Source organism: Aythya ferina (genome assembly GCF_964211825.1).
Source record: "Aythya ferina genome assembly, chromosome: 2".
Classification (NCBI taxonomy): Eukaryota; Metazoa; Chordata; class Aves; order Anseriformes; family Anatidae; genus Aythya; species Aythya ferina.
In genome coordinates this window covers 82,594,720-82,619,699 of record NC_140297.1, presented here as the reverse complement: position 1 = coordinate 82,619,699, position 24,980 = coordinate 82,594,720, and the positions used below count along the sequence as shown (strand labels likewise).

The 24,980-nt window shown below is 36.2% G+C and overlaps 1 protein-coding gene across 3 annotated transcripts in view; it reads right to left on the bottom strand.

Annotated features, from left to right (window-relative positions):
* EXOC2 (exocyst complex component 2) overlaps nt 1-24,980 on the bottom strand; it is a 153,811-nt gene that overhangs the window by 87,505 nt on the left and 41,326 nt on the right. For all 3 annotated transcript variants that reach the window (XM_084509813.1, XM_084509814.1, XM_084509815.1), the window contains exons 4-6: nt 24,633-24,759; nt 14,537-14,650; nt 10,150-10,274 (exon numbers count right to left, since the gene is read on the bottom strand). In XM_084509813.1, the coding sequence (XP_084365939.1) occupies nt 10,150-10,274; nt 14,537-14,650; nt 24,633-24,759 (366 nt within the window). The remainder of the gene's footprint in view (nt 1-10,149; nt 10,275-14,536; nt 14,651-24,632; nt 24,760-24,980) is intronic.

Sequence of the window (24,980 nt, the reverse complement as noted above, 5' to 3'; positions counted from 1 at the left end):
CTTCAGTCCTACTGTAAGCAGAGAGGGTAGCTATTCTGAAACAGGTTAGCTGTGTACGAGTCTCAAGACTTGTTCAATGGAAGAAGTTTAATTTTAAAAGGGGAAGAAGATGGAAAAAAAAATAAAGAGTGAAAATTCCATTTATCTCAGATGTATAAATCTGACTCTTCAAATGGATCCTACAAAGAATTGCAGTAAGCTTTGCTTTCATGAAAATGCAATAGCACTTCTTCATTTTGGTTGTTTCAGGAAATGAAAATTTAATTTAGGATGGCATATATCTTAAGACAATCAACACCTGAATAAAGTGAACTAACAGATTCTTGCCTATTTTAAGGAACACAATTCTATCGTGAAGACTGTGTATTCTTAACAGTAGCACATATTTTATATATGACATAGATCTCACTTAGCTGTAAGAATATCTCTACGATTTTATAACAAAAACATTAAAGGTTGTAATGACATTATTCCATTTATATACATCAGTTCTGGTCATGGGTAGCCAATGACAGTACTACTGAAAAGTAAGTTCATCAGAACAGCAACCACAACACTAGCAGATAATTTAAAGCCAAATGTTGCAAGTATGACTGGAACTGTATCAAAGTGTAATGACAGTTTAAATATTTTGAAATCATTCTATGAAAATAAATTTTTGAAAATGAAATTTTCAAAATGCATCTTCCCCAAAGCAGTCGTCTTTCACAGTTCTTTCAAGTGCAACACAATTCCCTTCTCTTCTTTTTAAAATGAACGTAACATTTTCACCACTGGTAGCATTTAAAGCTAGCAGTTAGACCTAAAGTATTTGAGATTCTTAGTTCCAAAATATTGATGTTTTAAACAGAGGAAAAACTGTCACATTAAGGCAATTCATAGGTGTGTTCAGACAGAAAAGAAATATGCCAGTGGGAAAAAACAAAGGAAACTACAAAACCCACAAACAAACAAAAAAACCCACAGGGCATTAAGTTCCAGAGAGGCTGAAAGCACCGTGGAGCACAGACAAGGGTATATTAAACATATGTAACAGGTAAACTGAGAGTTTTGGATCACTGTCTTAAATAAGGTATATTAGAACATATTGAAAAAATATGTAGACCTACGTAAATTGTGTACATACAAGGAGAATTGCTATATTTCTTTTTATATATTTAATGTGCTACTATTTTCTTTATGTACTGAAGCTATTTTTACACACTGTATTCAGATTTAGCAATAAGCCCATTCATATGTATGGCAAAGTAGAGTTACAAAAAAAAAAAAAAAAAAAAAAAGTTTTAAGTTTTCAGAGTAAAGACCATCATGAAAAACACTTTATAAGAATGTCTAGGTTTCCTTTGCTTTGCTTGCATCGACTAACTTTAAAAAGTTAAGTACACGTTCCTTCCATGGGGATCAGATAAAATGTTTCCGAATTAGATGTTCAGACACGCAAAACTATATGCAGTCAAAAAAAAATAAATCTGTAGACCAAATCTGACTAGAAGAAATACAGAGGTGATCAAATTATTCATTTTTCTTAGACTACCAAATCCATGTGATGGTGGGCTGCTGCCTTCTGGGACAGTCTCCCTTCTCTTCACCACTTGCACCCACATGCTTCCTTTTGCTGGATCTGGCAATCAAACAGCTGCAAGGCAGGAGCAGTGAGATGACTTGATAGAAAACTAACTCTGCATAGAAGAAAATTTTCCTTATTGATTAGCAAGCTTGCCTAAACCTTGCCATAGCTGCACCATTGTCATACCAGCAAGGGGGAAGGTGGTCATGGCTGACAAGTGGCTCCCACAGCTGCCACTTCAATTTCAACTTCATAGTGCAGCCAGTGTTTAGACAGTAAGAAGGGTTCTCTTTGAAGGCCTGAAAAAAAAGGGATGGAGAGGACTTTTTGTCTTGAATTGCCACTCACTTTTGGCTTACCTGATATGAACCATAAAAGTTGGAAACCTAGGACAGGCTGTTTACCTTTATTAGTAAGCTTTACTGTGAGGAACAGCAAAAATGAGGAAAGGATTTGGTCCAGATGTTTTAACATTAATTGTACTTTGTATTTTCTTTGCCAGTAAGTGCTCAGGTTGCCCAGTTAAGTTGGAATATCTAAAGGCTTGCAGGTTTCATAGCCACGGTGATATAATAATTTAAAACAGTGAAGAGCTGAAGTTTAGAGCCTTGAAATTTAGAGTCTTGAAATTGTGAAGAAATTCTGGAGAACTGGTTATTTTTGTCAAAACATATGCAAAGTTCAATCTGGCAAATAAACCATAGTACAGGCCCTGTGGTAAAATAAACTGCAATTAATTTATTGCTGCTTGTGTTGAAAACAATTTTATTTACTTTTAATTTTATTAAGAAGGATAAGGTTTTCTACTTGGCAATCATATCTCTGTAATGAATTAAACCACACTTCAAAGGTTATGCAGGTTTGACTTGCAAATTTCATTCTTGATTTACTCATTAGATATTCTCAAAACATATTTAGAGATAAGCACCAAGGGTGGTGCTTATTTTCCAAACTTCCTCAGCTTAACAGCTCAAAGTTGAGTTATATAAATATATGCAACTTTTCTACCATTTTCTGATGAGCAGAGGGCTACACTTGCATTTAGTGTATCTGGAAATCTAGCCCATTAGCACAAAAACATGGTTATAGAAGAACCCAAAACATATCAAGACTTTTCTTGTCAGATGGACAAAAAAAAAAAAAAAAAAAAAAAGGAAAGAAAAAAAAGGGAAAAAAGTGACAAATTGACAAAAAGGAAAGACTGACAGTGCAGAGTACCTCTGAAGATCTCATGTGCTAACTATAAACAACTTGGCACCAAAAAAAAGTAACGGAGGAACGAAGAACACAGATTAACGTGCTTCCAAAATTCATGCCAATGCCTGAATAAAAATGTCTTTGGTTTCTTTTTAAAAAAAAAAAAAAAAAAGATTTAAGGATTTTCTGTAATTTGAATTAAACAGAAGGTTATTGATAAGGACAGCTCCCCTACACAGGGTAAAAACTCCTCTGAATGGATTCAACAGGAGTGCATAGCTGTATATAATGCATAAGGCAATACGTAAAGACAGCATATCATGAACAGTGTTGACAAAACATCACAATATGTAAAGCCCCCCAAAGTAAAGTTTGTTACTATGGCCAGTAGTCTGTACTGCTATGAATAATTTTTTTTCCAGAGATTTCCGGATATTTTTGTGAACTGCAGGGCAAACTTGGCTTTATTTTGATAAACATTGCTAAGCCAAGACAAAATCACAAAATATGGAAGTAAACGTAGTATTCTCTTTAATTGCTTTTTTGTGTTTTGTTTCTCTAGCATTTAATTTTCAAGTTTATTTACTCAACACGGTGGGGAAAAAAAAAAAAGAAAGAAAGAAAGAAAATGGCCAGACTTAAGATGGAAAAAAAAAAAAAACACGGCACAGTGCTAGAAGGAGAATTTTTACGAAAATAGGAGACCAAACATCGCAGTCTAACAACATTGTGATCCCTGATAAATATAACCTATGTGAGAACAAAGTTAAGCAAGTGTGACATTTCCAGGGAACGATCTCAGAAACAGATATAGAAGCATGGTTTACTGCTCTTCTTATAGATTTACTACAGTTCCAGGACTGGACCAAGGCCCATGCCAGGATACTTGAGAATCTTGGAGCATGGAAAATGCTATTTCTCTTTTTACTGACACAGCATTAACCTTCCTGCATCTGTGAAAACTAATGGTAGAAATAAAAGCAGCTTTTAAATGTTGCATGTACAGCTAAAAGCTGTACTGGAATCAGAATGGAACGATGCAAGACGAAATAAAGCTGTTTAGATGGCCTGTAGGTCTGGCCAATTTTAATCATGGGTCATTTTTGCACACTTTTTACCACCTGCAATGTTTACTACTTGAAAACTGCAGTGCAAAATTAATCTTTCTTTTTGATTCCTTGTATTTTTCAAATGAAAAAAAAAAATCATTTACCTGAAAAAAAACAATTTAATAGAACATAATAGCCAGACAGTAGCTAAAAGCCATCATTACAATTCCTGCTGTTTCTCATTTTTTCTCAGAATCACAGAGTGGTTTGGGTTGGAAGGGACCTTAAAGACCACCTGGTTCCACCCCCCTGCCATGGGCAGGGAAACTCCCCACCAGACCTGGTTGCCCAAAGCCCCATCCAGCCTGGCTTTGAGCACTTCCAGGGATGGGGCATCCACAGCTCCTCTGGGCAGCCTGTTCCCGTGCCTCACCACCCTCATACATAGTAGAGTTTCTTCCTCATATTTAATCTAAACCTACCCTCTTTTAGTTTAAAGCCATTCACCCTTGTCCTATCTCTATACTCCCTTACAGAGTCCCTCCCCAGCTTTCCTGTAGGCAAATCAGACCACCTCTTTCTTGAGAAAGAAGAAAAAATCCCTAGAAAACACTATGCTAGAACCTGTATGAAGGGAAAGTTTCAGTCTCTTTTTCAAACATGGTCAGTAAATTTTGCTTTTCTAAAGTTGCATTAAAATAATAATTGGTCTGCTACGGAAATTGATTGTTGTCTTTGTATAGAGAGGTAGCATCCACCTGAGACTAAACTACTTATCACAACATACATATTTTACCCGCAATCCTTTATCAGGTCGTCTCTATCTCAGCGTATATTGCACATTGCAAGCTCCTGTTCTTATTATTTCTAGCATTACCATACCAGAACGTAAGTTTTCAACACAGAAACTTAAATCAGAAAGCAATTCTTCATTTCCCCTCTGAGCCTACCTGTGAAGGCCCAAAAAGCAATTAGAAGCAATTGCACTGTCGTTGCTTCATATTTTGCCCTTATTCAGCACATGAATAATGTCACACAAGGATACCCTAAACCTTCAGACATCAACATCCTTGGGAAAGCCACACAGTGAACTTAAAAGCACATCAGCTACTGCTTCATGGTTACGAAGAGGCACAATCTTAATTCGTTAATAAGCTGCACCTACTGTGAGGCACAAGCATGCATGTAAACTGTAACTTTGAAGTGGCTTACTTGCTATCAGATACATGCCAGATAGAGAAATGCAGTAGCCTAGTTTATTCCGGGCAGCTTGCTTCCATAGCCCCGTTCTTTCTTGACATCCATGAACCTCTATATTTAAAATTAGTAGCAATAACCTTACACTGTTCTTACCTTCTGAAGACTACATGTTACTGCTGAAAGCAGGACGACAAAAATAACATTAACAGACATTTGCCACACCAAAAGCACTCAATGTAGACCTATTCTAGCTATAACAAGTCAGCTGCATAGGACTCAAGATACTCATAATGTGTTTGAATTTGGTTTAATGAAATGCACGTGTCTAAGAAAATCATGCCATTTGGGAAAATGTATATGAGACTGAAGTAGATCGAAAATGCAATATGCAATAAAATGTGAATTACATGTAGATGTTACAAAACAGGAACATGACAACAGCAAAATCTGGTGTAACAGTCTGATGCTGTAACGCTCAACAAAACCAGTCATGGACTAGCATTTAGTTGGACAAAATAGAAGAGTGAACTGAGATAAGAAGTTAGTGATGTAAAAAACACTTCAACATTAGTCAGTCAGTATAATTAATTTGCCAACAGAATCACTAATGAAAAATTGGCTGTAGGGACTCTTTTCACATGACACAACTCCTCATTCCTTCCAGTACCCCAGAGTTCAAAAAATGTGAATGATCAAGTCCTGCTTCTGAAGAACACTTTAAAAAACAGAAGCAAAGAGATACATATATGACAGATAAACAGTTCTTAGTTTCCCAAATTCCCAGTCTGACTCAGAATTGAATATAGATGTGGTTGTTTCTTTTGTTTTAGTTTCAGAAGAGTTGTATTAAGCAGACATAACGCCAACAGAATATGATTATTCACACTGAATCAGATCCCGCATCACTGACATTCTCATCCTCAAATGGGCCGTATGCACTGAAATGCAAAAATATTTCTATAGGAAGAAATCAAGAGGCACTGACCAGATACATAGGATCATTTCAGACAGGTAAGCATTACCCCAGCTTACATATTAGGTAAGATATTAGACAGAAGGACACTTATGGTCCAAGTATCCCATCAAATAGTCTTTCCCACAGGCCAAGTATCTGAACAGGAGAGGAAAGGGGAAAAATGGAATACAGCTGTGGTAGCCAGCAGTGTTTTGTCTCTCGTGAAATTTTTGTAGTTGTAATTGCACCAGAATTGTTGCCATGACAAACTAGAGCATCAAAACTAGACCTCAAATTTGTTCAATAAATCTGTGTTTCAAAGAAAATACAGTGACATCCTTGCTTGCCAATATGGGTGTCATACTTGCATGTTTTTGAATAAATGAGCAACTCAAGTGGCCGTTTCCGTATTTTCCTCCTGTCACTTAAATGAGAAGAAACTGTGGAGCCTAGGGTTTCTAAGGAGCACTTCTGAAAAAGTATATTAATAAATTATTTTTCTAGCTTTCCAGAGACTTCTGTGTGGTACGTGATTTGCTCATGACAACAAAACATTACGTCTTTCCAAGCATATAAATAGTAGCCCCTTTAGGAATGCTGCTTTCTAGGTTGTGGTTAGACTTACGGGAGATAAATCAGCTGAACTCCCTGATGCTGACAAATGGATCGAGTTGAGGTAAGCCCAGTTCCCCTTGGCTCCCTTCGGCTGACGAAATAAACTTCCTGTTGAACATCTCCTCTGTGACAAAGTCACTGTCAAACTGTCAGCCAAGCTAACAGACAACGAGACGCGTAGATCTGATAAGGCAATTCTGTTTTTCAAGAAATCAGACCAAGGGTTCTGGCCTATCTGACCTCTTATTTTCTTAGTAAACGCTTTCAACTTGCACGGTATAATAAGCATCCTGGCATAACGTTTAATGGGTTTCATTGCATGCTTGTGAAAATATTAAAACTAACGTGAACGGGTAATGCAGTCTGATGGCACACCAAAAATCAGTCTGATCTCACTGATCCCTGCTATTGAAAAAAGCTACACTAAAAGTGAGCGATTCACTGATCAATTGCTCAAAAAGGGAGCAATTTCCTTGATCAATTTCATATATTTGCAGTAAACGTTAACAGAGTATGAGTTCTAAAAGCATGTATAAATATATAAAAGATGTGCAAATAGATGAATATGAAACACTTGGTAAAGCAAGTGTTACACTTTTTAAAATCATCTTCCTACAAAAAAGTTACATCTTGTACCAATTCAGGGAAAACTAGGAGAAACAACCATACTCGGAAAGCTCTGATACACAATGACAAAATCCCACAGAGAAATGAAGCTGACCTAGGGTTTATAAAGCATAATCATTGGGGTTGGAAAAAGTGTTCTATGATATTTAGAGAGGAAAATCAAGTGCCTAAGTTTCTCCCCACCGACAAAAAAGTATCTTCAGAAAACACATGAGATTTTAGAATATCTTCCCTAAAGAAGTGAATTAAAAAGCCAAATATTACAAAAAACCACACACCCCCAAAAATCCCAAACCAAGCAGCTCAGGACATTTCAACTACCCTGGAAGACTCATATAGATATAATTAATAATGATCTTCCCTTCAGTCACTTTTCATCCGTAACAGTCGCATGCTCAGCAACAAACAACGAAAGTTCACAGATCCAAGGCTGTGTCCCTAAGAGTTTGTGCTGAAGCCAGCTTTCAGCTTTCAAACAAACTATTCTTGATGTAGCTTTGTTTACATGCATACAAATTCTAGTTGCATCTTTCTAGAGCAGAAAATAAAACATACAAATTCACCATTGTACAGGCAGGAAAACAGCATGATATCGTCTCATACGACTGCTGTCAAGCCAGAGTATAATAGGACTTTTAATTTTCTCCTGTTAAAGAGCTTGAATTTCTTAATTGCATACCTAGAATTAATTTTGATTGCTTTTTTTTTTAATTTTGCATCAGAGCTGTTTCTTCAGAGCAACGTTAATAATGCTTATGCTGAATTCTCTTCAGGTTTCCTTTGAGGAAAATGCAGTGACCAAATGTTTTGGAGAAAAGCCTTGACATCTGGCAGGAGGGCTGGGTGATGGTGTCAGTGATATCCCTTATTTTCTTGCTGCCACTGGAATGCTCTCCTCATCCAACTTAGCTATTGCCTTTAACTCTCACAGGTACAACTCTCTCAAAAGATATGCATTTTTTCCAGCTAGACTCCCTCAAAAGCATTCTTTTTTTTTTAGACTGAAAAGAATCCAACCCCTTTCTGCATGGGCAATTAATGGAAAAATTCAAAAGAGAAATGCATATTAAAATACTTTAGAAGGAAGCTGTGACCTGTAATGCATCCTCATTAAGAATGTGGTCTCAGAAGTTGAGAACTAAATATTACATTGATTTTAAAGTTCCCTGAACTCCAGCGTTTTAACTGTGAACGTGTAAGGGATTAAGACTTCAAGTCTCTAAATTTCTTCTACAACAACATCAAGGTCATTCTCTTAGCACTATTTTAACACACTGTTTATAACAACACAAGATACAAGTCTGCTTCCTTTTGAATACTTCAGGGAGATCACTATGAGAAAGACAAAACAAGCCGTTTTGGTTACAGACATAAAGTGGCACCAAGAACCACGAGTCATCCCGTTTTGAGTGCATAATTCATCTGAAGGACTGCATGGATGAAATCTAATTTTAGATAAATTAAACGCTGTTACAGATGAGAGATGCAAAACAGTATTAAATCTATTGCCATTGTAAAAATTCAGAACAAAGCATTTCCAGTGAAATAAATGAGATTGCTTTCCCTATCATTTTATTATTGTTTTTTATATTCCAGCTACCTCTCTGGCCTCTCAATTTTTCAGGCAATCAGTTTCCAGAGGCAAGAAGCCTACATTTTAAAAATGGGACAAGAAAAAAAAACACACTAATTTGCTCTTTCTAAAAAGTCACAACATTTATGGTTTGCATTAGCTTTCTGTAAATCCTACTAAGCCTTTGCTAGTCCAAAAAATAATCTTACAAGGTAACACGTATGCCCACCAGCACTTCTTTTTCTTCCCATAGCAGTAACTGTTGGGAAATAGAACTCTGAACCTTAGAGTATGTAATAGCTTTATATGTTACGCAGATTTGGTTGGAAAAAAAAAAAAGTCACATTTCAGTATTTGTTCAAGATTATTTATGTTTTTGAACTATTTTTTAAAAATCGCATTTCAGATTATCAAGATATTGAAGACTACTCCAAAAAAATTGCCTACTACCAATGGGCATTCTTAGAATTTAATAAAAATTTGGTTGAAAAGAGCTAGCTAGAGAATGCAGTACAATGATTTCCCTTCTCCCTGAAAGTCAAAAGTGGCTATCAGATGGTTAGCGAGTGGTCTATAAGTGGCTCAACAGAAAACCAGTGCTTATCCAAAGCAGGGCTCCCAAACCCAACAGAAGTGCTAGCTTGGCTGAGGCTATGAGTAGATCGATCCAAATTCACTCATTCCACGGTACCCTTAACACAGGATCACAAGTGGTAATCCTGAAATACAAAGCAGTTGTACTGTATACACGCATACAGCGTAATAGTAAATGTCAAACCTACCAGGGATAGCCCTGCACAGACAATTTCTTAGCCAACACAATCCTTAGTCCACAGACATTTTATACCTTAAGTAAACACACAAGTTTATATATATATATATATATATATATATGTATATAAATAAAATGGCACAGAAAACTAATGTAATCTCACTACAGAGCTGCATTTTCCCCTACAGTAAGCAGAATATACAGGCCGATTTCCTAAATCTGAGTGCACTGAATATGTATATAAATATTACAATTAACAATAAGGCAACACGAAACAGAAACTTTTATGTTGCTATAGTTTGTAAATCATCTTAGTATCATATCTGGTTCCGTATTTCCCCACTTTTCTGGATTTGTGGGATATACAGCTTCAACAAAAGCCTCTAATTCCTGTCAAATACTTTTGGCGCGGTTATTTGCAAATACACCACAACAATAAACTAGTCAGTCCAAGCTTGTGACCAAAATAACACAGATTTCGGACTCATACACTTTCAGAAAAAATTGCAAAGAACGGTATTTTTAATGTTAAATCCAACTATATGTGCAGTTACTATCTTCTCTCTTATAGCATGCTTAGTAAGTACAATTTACCTGACAGAGCATCTTGTGCTTCAAAAAATGTGCTGAGACCTCCTTTCACATAAGCCAGACTTCCCTCATTTTTCTTATTAGCTTGTTTCTTCAAGTTCACAACAGCCGTTTTGAGCTGATCAAAACTGAAAACAAACAAAAAACCACCATGACATTCAAGAAACAACTAAGGTCACCTAATGAATAAATAGAACAAGTTACTTAGAAAATAAAGACAGCTATTGTTGCATAAACTATTAAAAAGAGTAATTACTAATTCTCGGGAAGTTTACTTCCCGAGAATGACAGTTTACTGGTAGTCTGTATCTTTTTGTGCCTTTTAAAAAAATTTTAATCCTAAAAGCAATTCCTACTGCTTATGATGTAATAGTCTTCTCTATGGTACAAATTAGTTAAGAAATTCTTCTAAATATGCAGTATTGCTCTTAGCTAACTGCTTTTTTTTACATTAAATATGCAATAGTAAATCACTACACTTCGTATACTAGACCAACTACTGCAATGTTTTAAGTCTCTTTAATAATGACATGTTTAACTCTGCAGTTTAGTCCAAACCTTTTCACTTCCAGTTTCTGAAGTCCTTCAATATTTTTATTTCTGGTTTCCAAATGCAGTTCAGAATTGAACAGAATATTGATGAAAAAAATAAGGAAAAACTGAAACAAACTTCTGCTTTATGAAATTCTGTTTTCATTTGTAGTCCACTTTTTTTTTTTTGAAGGATGTTTTGAAGTAGAATATTAATATCCGATTTATCATTGTTATTTATACAGTATGTTTCTTTTTGTCTTGGTTTCTTAATGTTTCTAGATTATTACCAGTTTACATTTGATTTCAAATTTGTATTTCTTGCAAGCAGGTGCAATATGATCTCATTAGTTACATTGATGGGACTCATAAAAACACCACAACAAAGAAGCTCATAAATACAAATTCATGATTTTCATTCTTAAAAAAGTATTTTCTCTTAACTGCAGGACAAACCCGTCTCCCTAAGACAAAAGAGTCACATGAAAATGTGCACCATACCTCTGAATGTAGAGGAAAAGAAACAATTAAGGAAAGAAATAAAGATATAAAACAATTGCACTGATTTTGTCTGTTTTAAGCCGTGTTAGAAAAAGATATATATTGCAAGCACAAAACAAGCTTTAGATCAGGCAGCAAGAAGGCTGTCACCACCTGCTGGGAGACAAAAACACTGGTGCACTTACAGGCATTTTACTTTTCATACCTACAATGTCACATCATTTTACTTTATTTCCTGTTTCCATCTGCTGGTCAGAAATCACATTACCCAACAGCTGGATTAGTCTACTTGGGCAGACAAGAAGTACTTACCAGCAGCATTTTCAAAGTAACAAAAATCTGCATAGTCCTCTTTTTAAGCACTATTTCACGTTATCTGATGATCTAATAGTATGTCTAAATAGTTTATTTATATTTGTCAGGCTGTTGCCGGGGAGGGGAAAAAAAAAGATGTTATTTTGATTGCTTAAAAAAGAACTTCCTTCAAGGAAAAAACATACATAAGCTAACCAAAACATCAGCACACCACACATTTAGCACTCCTAATACCTGAGGTTACACAGAGGATGAGAACTAAACCGTTGCTGTGTATTTCTGGAACAACGGCACAAATCACACGGGCAAGATAATTCAACAATTAATAGCAACAGAACAGAATACATCTAAAACTAGACATTCTGAAGTGGGGAAAAAAACAATTTTGCTTCTTAAAATAAAATTATAATTAGATTCAATGCATGATTAGATTCATCCTACCCTTTGAGTCATTCTTTCTGTTGACAGTTTTTCACGGCTTTTGGACCTTTGACACTAAGACTTAAATTTAAATTATCTAAATCAATGTGAACCTTTTTATTCCACTAGAGCAAGGGGAACATGACTTGAATCTGTTGATATTCGAAGACTTTTCTTTGCCCAGAAAGATTAAGAACTTAAACTGATACTGGAAAAAAATATTACAAATATTTCTTAACAGGAAGCCTCACATTTACATGAGAACAGATTTTGAGGCATTGAACCACTGTCATAGTACAAGGTAAAAAGGGGTCATACGAGCTAACATATCAGTTCATAGTACTGATGACCAGAAAAAATAGGCATTTTTTGCTGACATCTTTTCATATTACAGATATAACCACCACATTGTGCTTTTCTACATATTCCATGGTAGTAAGAGTCATTTAATCAATTCTAAAAAAATCATTTAATTCACTTTTTGGATCGAAGGCATCCTTAAAGGTACCTTAGTCACCTATGACAGGCACCCATCAAAGCAAATCTCATCAGCCTCCAGTGACGGTGATTCTTTAGCTTTCCAAGTTACTTGGTTCCAGGTCTTATGCAATCTAATATCATTTTTAACCTGTATCTAACCTAGATCTCCCTTGTTGCAAATGGAGCCAGCTGTTCTATTCTTAGCAAACCAAGAACAATTGATGTCTACTCTTGAACTGCCCACTACGTCTTTCAGAACCGGCACTCTGTATTAATTCTTTCTTTTCTACCAGCACTAAATTCATTCAAGCTATGTACCCACAGACATTTATATACTTTTATTTTTGTGATCAGCTACCACCTTTCGTAACGCAGTGGCCAAAACTGGGCAGAGCACTTCAACTGCTGCTAAAATAATACCAAGCAGAATAATTATCCCCATATCTTACATAACCCTGCCTTGCTGATACACCCCAGAAGATGATTTGTACGGGGACTGCCAACTGGTATTTACGGCATGTTACAAACATCAGATCCTTGTCTGTGCTGCTGTTGCCTAACCCAGGGTTCCAAGAACTCTCCACAAGCTTCCTGGACTGCTTGAATCCTGCAACGTTACCCTTCCAGCAAATACTAGGGATGTTAAAATCTTCTCCAAGGAGACACATACACATAGCACTCTGTACCTTCAGTTGACTGCAAGATATGACCACTGTCCCCTAATACACCTAAGTGAAAGTCCTTGTCACCAAGTTGCAACCCTGCTGGCAAAAATGTTCCTACCCCATTTCTTCAGTTGAATCCCATTTCTCACTGAAGGTTTTTATTCTTTAAAGAAAGATCCATGACTACCGAAGCAAAACATGCTGCCTCTGAAAACAGTCCTACAGCCAGCTGTGAACCTACAGGATGCATCCACTACTACCTGAACCGTTCCACTTCACCTGTAATTAAAAGGAAATACCTCGGTTCCCATGTTCTTCACATTTGTATCCAGAACTTTGTAATCACTCTTGATCTGTCATTCATCTCTCCAGGCAGTGTCACTGGTGCCCAAACGAATGAGCACCAAAAGGGCCAAGATTCAGGCAAACTTCTTAAACACAGTTATATCAAAAGTTGTCTGTTCTTTCTTAATTTGTCTCCCAAACTTTTTAAAAACCTAATGGATGCTGAAGAAGTTACCAGGTTGTGGTAAATATAGTAAATTTTGAATTCTTCTTCTTGTAGTTACCTGATTTCAAAAGATGCTATCATTGTGCTATCATGTATTTATCAGTAACGGTCTCTTGCTGTTGTTTTGGCTCCACTATTTATTGCTTTGCGAACAAATTATTTCCCAGGCATATTAATGAATACATTTTTGAGGTCTTAAAGCAAAAAACTCTCCTCCCCCCCAAAAAGGAACAACAACAGCACACATTTGTTTCTACCATTATGAGAAAATATTAAATAAATTTGCAGTTTTACTTCTTTTCAAAACACTAATCACAAGCAGAAAGAACTCATCCTCCCTAGTAAAAATGGCTTCAAATATTATCTGAACACCATCAGACAAATTTCAGAACTCATACGTGCAAAAGTATGCATATGTAATCTATCCTTGTAAGCACACATTATTATGAAATAGATATAAAAATGAAGAATCATCAATATTTTAAGACTTTCCCCAAAGATTTACTCACTTGTCCATCTTCTTTCTGCAGTAGAATTTTCTATAGGAGTTGACTGAAAGCTAACTGATATCACTAAGAGTTTTACTCTTAATCTGTTCAGTGCCCTCATCCTGACCCTTTAGTCATAGTCATGACTGAAGATAACACCTGGAGTTTCCACTTAAGGCCATGCTTCTTGACTTCTTGGTTCATAAAGAGATTTAGCCTGAAGCAAGACAACTGCCATCTTACACAGAAAAAAATTAAGCCACAAATTAATTCTGGTTAAAACTGAAGTTCTTCTCCTATCCACACTGAGAGAATTGGCTTTGTTGATTCAAGTCCCTACCCACACAGAAATACCACAGGCAGTACAGACTACAGGCCTATTCCTTTAATGTCAATCATCAATGACACATCTACTTTACAATGAAAATGCAAATCTGCTTGATGTTATTAAAACAATAATTTATATAATAGCAACAAACCTTGTTGTTGAATGATTCTCAATCAGGTACCAGGCAGCAGAGAAGTTTTCGCTTGTGAAATCAGCACTCATCCCAGGGAACAGTGCCTCTAAATCTTTCTGAGGAAATCTGCCTCTGAAAAATGAATATTTATTTCTTCAGTGAGACTTATTCTGGTAAACAGCTCACAATTCAAAAAGTCGCATAAAATAACAGCTCATGTTCCAGCAAAATGTAAATATAAATTTGCAACTCACTGTGAAAATAAATCCGGTATTACAGACATAATGTGACCAGGAAATAAAAGATTGAAATCTAATCTAAGTAAAATTAGTTGTATCATTTTGATTTCACCACTGTGCATATGTAAGAAAGCGTTGTCTATACAAAAAGTTTCTAAAGAAAGAGAACTGCTGTCTTGAGAAAATGGGACAGGCTCTCTATACTACTACTAATATTCAAACACAGAACCATTTATGCTGAATGTATGCTAAGTTAACTCTATCCTTTAAAAGGGGAAATCACTGCATCAAGTAGAGTAAAGCAGAGAATATTCTCTATAATCCATGATACAGAGACCCTTATGTCTGTCTAACTAAAACCACAGGACACCACCAGGTTGACAGCTTGTAAGTGATCTTGCACCATCTCTTGCCTATAGGCCCATTTGCAGCAGAAGTCCAATGGACATGTGAAGGATGACACAGCATAGTTCCAGCATATAAAAATCCTTGGTTAAAATTATCCTCTTGCAAAACAGAATACACTGATCTGTCTGTTGATAGTATACAAAACACGAAGGAGAAGTGGGCATGTGTCAAGTGAAAAATAGCATGATCTGTTTATTTTTCTTCAGTCTTATGCTGCATGGAGAAAGCATGTGAGCCAATTCCTTGTGAAAGCAGATTCTCTGCAATGGCATTTTTGAAACTACAAGTAGTTTCTAAGATACTCTAACAGAAAATGTATTCCATTCATTTTAAGTCAGTGAAAAAAAAAAAAAAAGTTAAATCACTTTTTGATGACAACATGACAAAATTCTTCTCTCAGTCCAGACACACATTTAACACTTGGCCCATATTCAGTCCTAATAAGTCACCAGGTACATGCACCGCTGTTCTTTACCACCAGCTGCATTCCATCTTCAGAAACTAATCATGCCAACGTAGTATAAAAATGCATTACTTAATTTGGAGATCACAAAGTGAAACTCAAAAATCAATAAAATCCCTCTCTGATGTTCACAGGTTTGGTGAACTCTGCTATACAAAGAATGTCAAACACAAACGCAAACTTGTGGTACCCTGCATTTAGGACCAAACTTGGCAAATGATATCAGGTACTGGAAATTAATTTAAAATGTACGAAAAGCCATTTGAATGGACATTGAAGCGATGATTTGTTAGAAAGATGTCTAGATTACAGAAAAAACAAACTTATTTCACAATGGCTAAAGCTGTTTTTATAACAAAAAGCAAACAGCAAATTAAATGAAGTAAATCTAAAGGCAGGCACATTGAAAAGTACAATTATACAGAAATAGAAGTTGTTTTCTCTAAGTTTCTATTCATACCCAAATGGCCACTAATACAAGCAGGTACAAAGGACCACATACGTAAGGGCATGGCACAGAAATCATCACTAGCACCTGATTACAGCAAGGCCTTGAAAACTCTTTTCCCCACATTAAAGAAAAAAAAAAAAGGTCAAATGAGACGCAAGGATAAGCAACGACAGATATGAGAATTAGGGAGACAGGGAAAACTGTGTAAAACAAACACACTAGCTAACAATGAAGGTCCTAATATTTCTCCAAGCTCAATGAAAAAAAGCAATAATGCAATATAAAATTATAAGCATAAGCAGTGAGATTAAAGATTATCAATGACCTTGACTTTCATTAATACCAGTTAGTGAGCAGAAAATGTTCACTAGAAGAAAACTTTAATTTATTCTTCCCTGATATTCATTTTAGGACAATATCTTATTTTTTAAAGTACTCAAAAGTGCTACAGGGCACAAGAATTTACAGTACGATATTTCACATGTGATATATCCCATGGCTGCCCAAAAAATCTTTTATATCAAATCCATATGTGGTACATTTTTAAAATGCTAAAAACAAAATCAAGAACAACAAGAACAAAAAAACACTGTTGCTTTGAGACTCAGAACTCTTCTGCAAGTACCACATAAATGCACATGCACAATACAGAAGCAGAAATTTGCTCAATTTTTCAGACCTTCAATATATTTCCTCAGAAACCAACAGAAATAGATATAACACAAAAAGAACAGCCACTCAACAAATATATTGTCACCAAACGCTACTTATTACTACGAGATTGCAAGACATATGCATGACAGTTTAAGCTTAAACATAAGCTATATAACTCCTCGGAAAGAAAAAAAAAAAGTAAGTAAGTTGAGATAAAGATCACTTATTTAGCTAGGGATGTAATAAATTCCTGCAAATGAGTTTTGCCCACAGAATGTCCGAGAGAAACAAAGTTTTTTTTCAGTTTGATGTTTGACTGCATTGAAAAGTTATTGGGAGCTTTTTTCCAGCAGATGTATTTGTGTAGAACCATAAATTAGCAATGCATTTATGGGTGCTTTTATCTGTCTGGACATATTTTAGACATAGTCACAACAGAGTAGAAACATGAACGTGAATGTGTGTGGTACGTTAACAATACGTTATACTCTATAGCATGTTACACTTATTTTCAATCATAAATTTTACCAGTAGTTTTTCCACTAACAGATATGGGTAGCTTGAAATGACTTGCTACAGCTGTCTTCACAACAAGCTGCTCACTAAGAAGTTCAAACTGAAAGCGACTGTATTTCTACAATGTCTGGCCAGATGCATCTGAAAAGAGACTGACTCCATACACACACAAGTTTGTTTCATTAACTTCCATTAGCAAATTAAATAAATAAGTCCTTGGAAGTTGTTCTCATGAAAATTTGCTTACCATTTACTTATAAACAAGCACATATGTGACTTGGAAAAGTATTTCTGTTTTACTCATTTCAACATCATGGAGTGAACATGAACTAGTAGCAAAAGCTGAGTTCATGCTAGCACGCAAAGAAATTGTTTATCGTTTTTGGTGGATTTGCTAGTTCTACAGAAGTCAATTCAGGAAGCAACTCTTAATACTCTATCATTGATTAAAAAGCAATAACTGTAAAAGGAATTACAACCAGAGAATAAATCCAGAAAAAAAAAAAAAAAAAGGAAAGAAGAGGTAAGTTTACCATCTTTGAAGACTACACATTTCCCTACCTTTAGAGTTTCAGCAAGGGTAAACATATTGGATTTATATACTTTCTGCTAGGCATATTATTTTACTTAAAGCAAAACCAGATCTGGTAATAAAGTTCTAGCTAACATTTTAAAGTAGTCTTATTTATCCATCAGAACTATTAGGAAACAATTTAAAATACAAAAGAAATTAAAACTTTACGTACTATTGATATTCATGAGATAATTGTAATAAAAAAAATGGTTTCAAGCCACTGTATACTTTTACATTCCTCAAACTAATTTTGGCTATACCTAATACTGCCATGAAGTACCCCAAAACGGTCCTTGCTTCCACATAAAGGGCACGCAGATGTAGTTTGGATTCAAACTTCAGAAGGCACAACCAATTCCCTTCTGTCACACCTACCCAACAATACAAGTCCCTCCCTCCATGACCCCAAACTTAGGTTCTGTATAGCCCAGTACTCGGTAATTCAACATCACAGCATATATCAGGTCTTACAAATTTTACTACAGAAGTTGTGCGTATACAGAACGTTTATAGTCTCCAGCAGTTTAAGATCAGCTGTGATCTCAGCAGATAAATCACAGCCTAGACCAGTCACAATTTAATAGCAGAATTCTTGAGTAAATGGATACAAATGAACAGAGCTTGACGATGAATGCGACTTAGCAAACTGTAAGTTTTCTGTAAAGATTTTTTGCTCCCAGGGTCTCACAGTATGTTTTCCAGCATGCGTGGCAACGTACACAGATTAAAGGCAGGTCCAAGAACAGGATACAGCCACCAAAAGGTAACTTGAACCTCAGTTCCACAGGAGTTTATAGGTCAAAAGGAGCAACTTTAAATAAACACAGATTCTGAATACCAACCAGCATAAACAAGCTCAAAGTAGGGCTGTTGTGCACTCCCCCTCTGTCTGGTACCAGCCAGACTCCTCGAAGCAGGCTAAGGACCAGCTGTGCTGCGTTAATCATACATGCAAGAAGGCCAGCATAGAGGACACTGGAGTAGACTAAACACGATGAATCAAAAGGTGTTAACAAGGGTCTCTCCGACAGCAAAGAGACAAGGATGCGCACCAGCAGTGACTCTCTAGCAGTGCTGGGTTTATCAGAAATATGACAGCAAAATGACAAGCGTATCTGAGTAATGGCAGAATGTGAAGAGAAAAACCTACGAAGAAATTAATAAGTAGGTAGCTGAAACTGATGCATCAGCCTTATAAGCAGTAAGTGTTACTCTACTTTTAGCGTCATAACAGTGTGACACATATCCTGCATCTCTCTCCTAGTTCCCACATTTTTTTCCTCTGGTGTCGCTGTGATGAAAAGTTTCCACGAGCCCCTTACATTCAAGGATGAAATTGCTGAGTTTCCGTACGCTCCATTTAAAAACAAATACATTATCCTAGCCTCCAGAAAGTCTTTTCCCCTCTCATGGCAGCACGCTGATGCTCGCCGTTAGGTGGCAGCGTAAGATCATCTCTTCCTCCTGCCAGACGAGCTGTTTTGGAAGCTGGCGTGGGAAGAGGGAAGCATCTGTATTGAGTGGGTGGATGTAGAAGTATGTGGAATGTACTTAGCATGTCAGCGTTTGCTTTCATGTGCGCGATGGATCCACCATAATGACCTCTGCTACATGCAAAACAACAAACAATGCTCAAAATTTTTTCAAACTACCGCCAGGTCTGCCTGCAGTTACTTAGTCTGACAAGAGTAGGTAGGGGAAGCAGGGAACCTTTCACATAAACAAGGCCTTGCCGTGCAAGAGGGTAAACGTGTATGCAACAGCAGTTCATTCACAAATCTTACACAGTTCTTTATTTTCCACCAACTGATTTCACCCAGTGCTCTTAGGAAGCAGGTCTCGTGTATTGTCTCCCAGAACTGCTCAAAATCCTCGTCGGGACGCGGCCTACCAGCCCCGTCCTGTAACCATCCCAAACTGTGAGCACCAACCCAAGCACTGCAACATAGCTGTTACTGTTAGTATTTTCATGCCAACTTTCCACACTTCTTAGATTGAGGTCACTATTCGGTGTACAATTTTTCTTGCTGCAAGCTATTTAAGTCTCCTGTAAGGATGTCTGGCTACATCTCCCTAACACCACAGCCAGGAATATTCCTTGGGGTGGAGGGTGGCACAGACCTGCTTTGCACTTAAAGCCAGATGGCGATAGAAAACTAAGGCTCTAAGTCCTTAATACACCCTGAAAATTAATAAACTAGAACTCAAAGATTACATATTTTAAATACCTGTTTTCTTTTGTGAAGGAAGTACTTCACAGCATGCACACAATGTGCACTAACTGATAGCAGTGTAACAAAACTTCATCAAATTGGATCAGTTCTTTGTTCTAGGCTATGAATTATACAACCATGGACAAAGTGTACAGGACAATAACGTGTGCAAACACTCTTCTATTAACACATTTGTGACTTGATTACATTTCAATGGTGATTTGTAACAAGCTAGATACAGTTTCATTAAAATATGATTCATTTCATTTTTTAACAACTGATATTCCTTTTCTTCCCCTTCATTTTTTTTCAAGTTATTTTTGTGGCACAGCAACAGGAATTAGGTCTTGTAAAACATGAAGGGCTTATTGGGTAGAAATTATTAATACTTAGTACTTGTTAAACTTGCAAGCTGAAAGATGATGCTGTGTATGCATTCAATTCCAGTCACTCAAAATTAAACTCCAACCTTATGCCTACTGAGCTAGAATAAAGTTTTTGTCCCCACGAACACCTAACAGTTTAATGAGATGTTGTACTAAGCACTTCTGTTATGGAACTTCTTTTCTAGTATTTCAGTGTCCCATTTGCAAAACCTTGAAAAGTAAGTACCCAGCTGTGTAATTCACACACTATGATTAAATTTTAAATGCATTTTAATTGGATTGAGTATCATAAACATTTAAAAGCCCACAAACGCAACTTCTAGAACTGAGCACAATCTACGTTAAAAACAAAATAAACCTCACAGGACAGGTGATCTAACACTTTCTGGGATGTCTTTTCTGTATCATTTGCTGATGACTGACAACCACTTTCTGGAAGGACTTCTTTCTCTCTCTGTGTAGGCTACTCACTTCCTGCCTGCTCCTCAGCGTGCTCCCCTCTAGCTTTTTCCTATCCCAGTTTCTTAGGTCTGTTGTTCACTGTTTTTCTCTCTGATCCTTTCCTTAAGTACTTCTTTTGTTTACCATGTCTGTATGACCAATACATGGCACTCCTTTCCTTATCAGCCACCAGGCTGCAAGGCAGGGGGTTGCAAACCCCACCAAGTCAGCCCAATGCCAAACACTTCAGCTTCAAAAGGGAAGTACATCCCAATTTGCACACATTAAAAAAATAGTTTAAAGAAGCCAAAGGTATTATCAAAGGAGAAATCCCCTATACTATAGAGTCCAATCTCCTTTTATACACAACTATTCTTTATCATATTAGGCTTTTATTTTAAAGCATCCCAAGCTTCTAAGAATTTTTATCACTCCTAGGGATAAACTATTCCCATGCCTAGTAATGGTTAATGCTAATAGCCTACTTATAAACTTCCCTAATTTATAATTGCATTTTTTTCACTACCTTGTAAAATATTTCTCCCTCCTCACCCATCCTCTAATTCAAGTACTTGCAAACATGTTTAACTAAACAATGTGGTATTAAAGATTATTTTATGAAAGTAAACACTGTATTGCTCCAATTTTTCAAAAAATTATGAAAAAAATCAATTGGGGAAACACTTAAAGTTACATGCAGATGTTCCATCTATATATATATAGTATTTACTATTAACACTACGCTGTTACCCACAGAACATGAGCAGCCCAGGCTTTTCATATCTTTCCCGCCTCCATGATCTAATTCTCATTCCCTCTCCACAACTATTCGTAATATTGACTAGTGTTTCTTCTCTCAAACCGGTCATTTTCAACAGCAGTGCTTGCCATAATCTTCATGTTTCACCTCCAGTGAACTTGAAGGTGAATAAACAAGGAACAAGGCTTGATGTAATGCTTCCCCAAGTATTTCTTTATCCCGCTCCACCCTAACCCCACTCCAGAGTTCTTATTTTCTACCTGTATTTACATACTTCTGACTTCCTTTTCTTATTTCTTTTTCATGCAAAACCTGAGGTTTCATTAACATGCTTATTCCCTAATGCTTCCAGATAAAACTTCTAGAACATGGTATTTTTCTTTTCCTGTTTAACAAACGTCCAAACTAATGACTATGAATTAAACTAATCCTCAACTGATTCTCTTCAGTTTTCTGGGAGATAATTCTTAATCTATCAAATTCATGCTGTCATGACTGTAAGAACTGTTAATTTTGGTTATCTAGTTGAGTACTACATTAAAAGTTTTCTTAAAACAAGCAGAACTTGTCATATCCAATGCATTTACAGAAAGAATTCTTGTGAGAAACACATAGATAGAGGACTGATGCAACAGAACCAACTTAAAGTTACCTTGACTTAAATTCCAGATAAAATAACAGAAAAGCTGTTACAGGGCTTTCAACAAACAGAAAATTAAAGAGGAGAAAAATAGTTTTAATGTCAGTCATAAATGTTTCATACAATATTTGAAAAAATATCATACAGGCTTTAAGATTAAGTGCTTCACTGAAAAATATGAGACGTGACATGCTAGTGTTTGGCAATGCCAACAGAATGTATCACATGGATTAAAGAACTAGCTAAGTATGAAACAAAAAAAAAAAAACACACCAGTAACATCAAGAAGCAAATCAAGCAGTGGAGAAGCAAACCTGAGAAAATCCATAGGTAAAGCTTTACTATAGCCCATGTTACTTTTTCATTTGTATTTGCATCATTTGCTAACTTTATCACCAACATTTTTTTATTATTAGTTGGTGATAATGTTAAGTAAAGAAAGACTCTGTCATCTGGATTGAGAAGACCAATTTGTCTAGGAAGCAACAAACAGAGCAGTGTCAAATGTAAAAAGATACAGCTAAGATAAAAGAATCCAGATCATGCCTACACAGTAATGAGTGGCCATGACAGTAGCAGAAGTAGCAACTTCAGAGAATTAGCTAACAAATACTTCATAGCTATTTCCCCATGCAGCACTGTGTTAAAAAAAGGATTATTTCATTTCTTGAATTTACAAACAGGGGACAGAGGGTGGGGGCAGACACAAGAAGCCTTCCCGTAAGGCTCTGGAATACTGTCCAGTTCTAGAGTCCCCATTTTAACAGGGCTGTAAAACAAGAGGAGATGAAAGAAGCGTCTGTAAGAAGCTACGCCAAGAGGCTATTGAGAAAGACAAGAGACAACATCTTCAGCTTATTAGAAAAAAAAAAAGACTTAGCACTTTGAAAAGAAAAATATGTATTTTAAGTAGGAAAGAAATGCATAACCAGAGTCTAGAAGATGATGACAGATTCACTATAAATCCTATACAGATTTTGAAAAAAGGGCAATTTCCCCTCAGAACAAGGTTAATGATGGACACTGGATTTTCTTCAATGTGATGCCCTCAAATCAAGACCGGATACCTTCTGAGAAAGCAGTAAAACAATCACAAATCGTTGGATTGATGCAAAAATAACTGAAGTTTAAAAAAAGACTGGGCCGGGAAGACTTTGGATCAAATATTTTAACAATTTCCCTAGCCTTCAGTACCATGAATCTCTTCACACGGTTGTTGCCACTGGGTACAAATAAGCGTAAGAACAAAAAGCAAGAAATTCACGTGTCCTGAACTTCTTGGAGTCTGCCATGCTGCTTCACGAATTCAGACTCAAATCTGTAACTGTCAAGATTTCAAAAGGGCCATGATTCAGGCATTACACAGATCTGGGGACAACTGAGCTCAGTTACTAAGAACAAAATAGAAGATTTTGTCTACTGTGTTAAGTAGTAAGAGACAGTGTTTGAATAAGATTACAAAGAGTTATTAATAGAGACATTGGCAAACCTTGGACATCACAAATTATACCAGGAGTTTCTTACAACAGAAGTACACAATTACACTACCCCACCCTTGTGAAAAAGAAATTATTCTGAAATCATTCACAGCCTCCACCATAGGAGAAGACAGATAAATGAAATCGCAGATTCCCTCCTCCTCATAAACAGGCTATTTAGAGGACCAGAGCCTTAGTAACAGTGTAATTTTAAATCTATTTTGGTTTTGGTAGAGGTCATATCTCTATCAAGAGAAATACAATAATCTTGATGCTATTTCTATGAGCTGGTCAGGTCTAGAGCCCTAGCAGTGTCTTTTTCTAAGCCCTCTGATTCTGTTTATCGCTTATTAGAAAGTTTCTATTTCAGAAAAAAAAAAGTCATAAAGTTCACCATACTTACGAACAAAAGTAAAGGAGTCTGTGGGTTGGAAAACAGTATTAATATTTCAATAAAATAAACCAGTTGCTGTGGTATAATAAATCACATTTTACAGTGCAATTTTAGCAACAGATAGCAATCTAAACATCCCTAAAAGCCCCATGAAACTCAGATGCAACAGTAAGTATTCCATAACTACAATGTATAAATCCAAAGCCTTAGGTTATTTACCAATCCTTGTAACTAAACATCACTGCAGTTCAATATATCAGGCTTTTAGATTATCTACAGTTTTAATTGATGATCCAAAATATGGATTATGAAGCGGGACATTGTTGCTCATCAACTCTTCTGAGTCCCAAATATACCATCAGCTATACACGCATGTTTTTTTTAAATCTCTCCCTGTCTCATAAACCATTAAAACTTTTCTGGAATTTACAGAGGCATATATAGAGAAAAATGCCAAAAAAAAAAAAAAAAGTGTATTAAAGGCATTTGGTACTCACTTGTCTATCTCAATACCAAGCGGATTAGCTGGACGTAGAGACAAGGGGGGAATCCCTTTATTCCTATCAGTGCGCATGTCATAATAGTTCATTTCATCCACCCAGACAGCAGACTGATCCAAGATACCTAGAGAAAACAAAGCACATATCCTTAAAACAACAGTGGCTGTCCAGCACTATCAAATTCTAACATACTGAATTAATTTGAAAAATCCTGATAAATGTAAAATGCATGCCTAGGTAATATATTGGAAGATACATGACAAAGCAACCTGGATACAATTATGTTTTTATTTTTTTATAGCTACTGAAAAGTTATTAATGACTGAAAATCAAACATTACCTCCT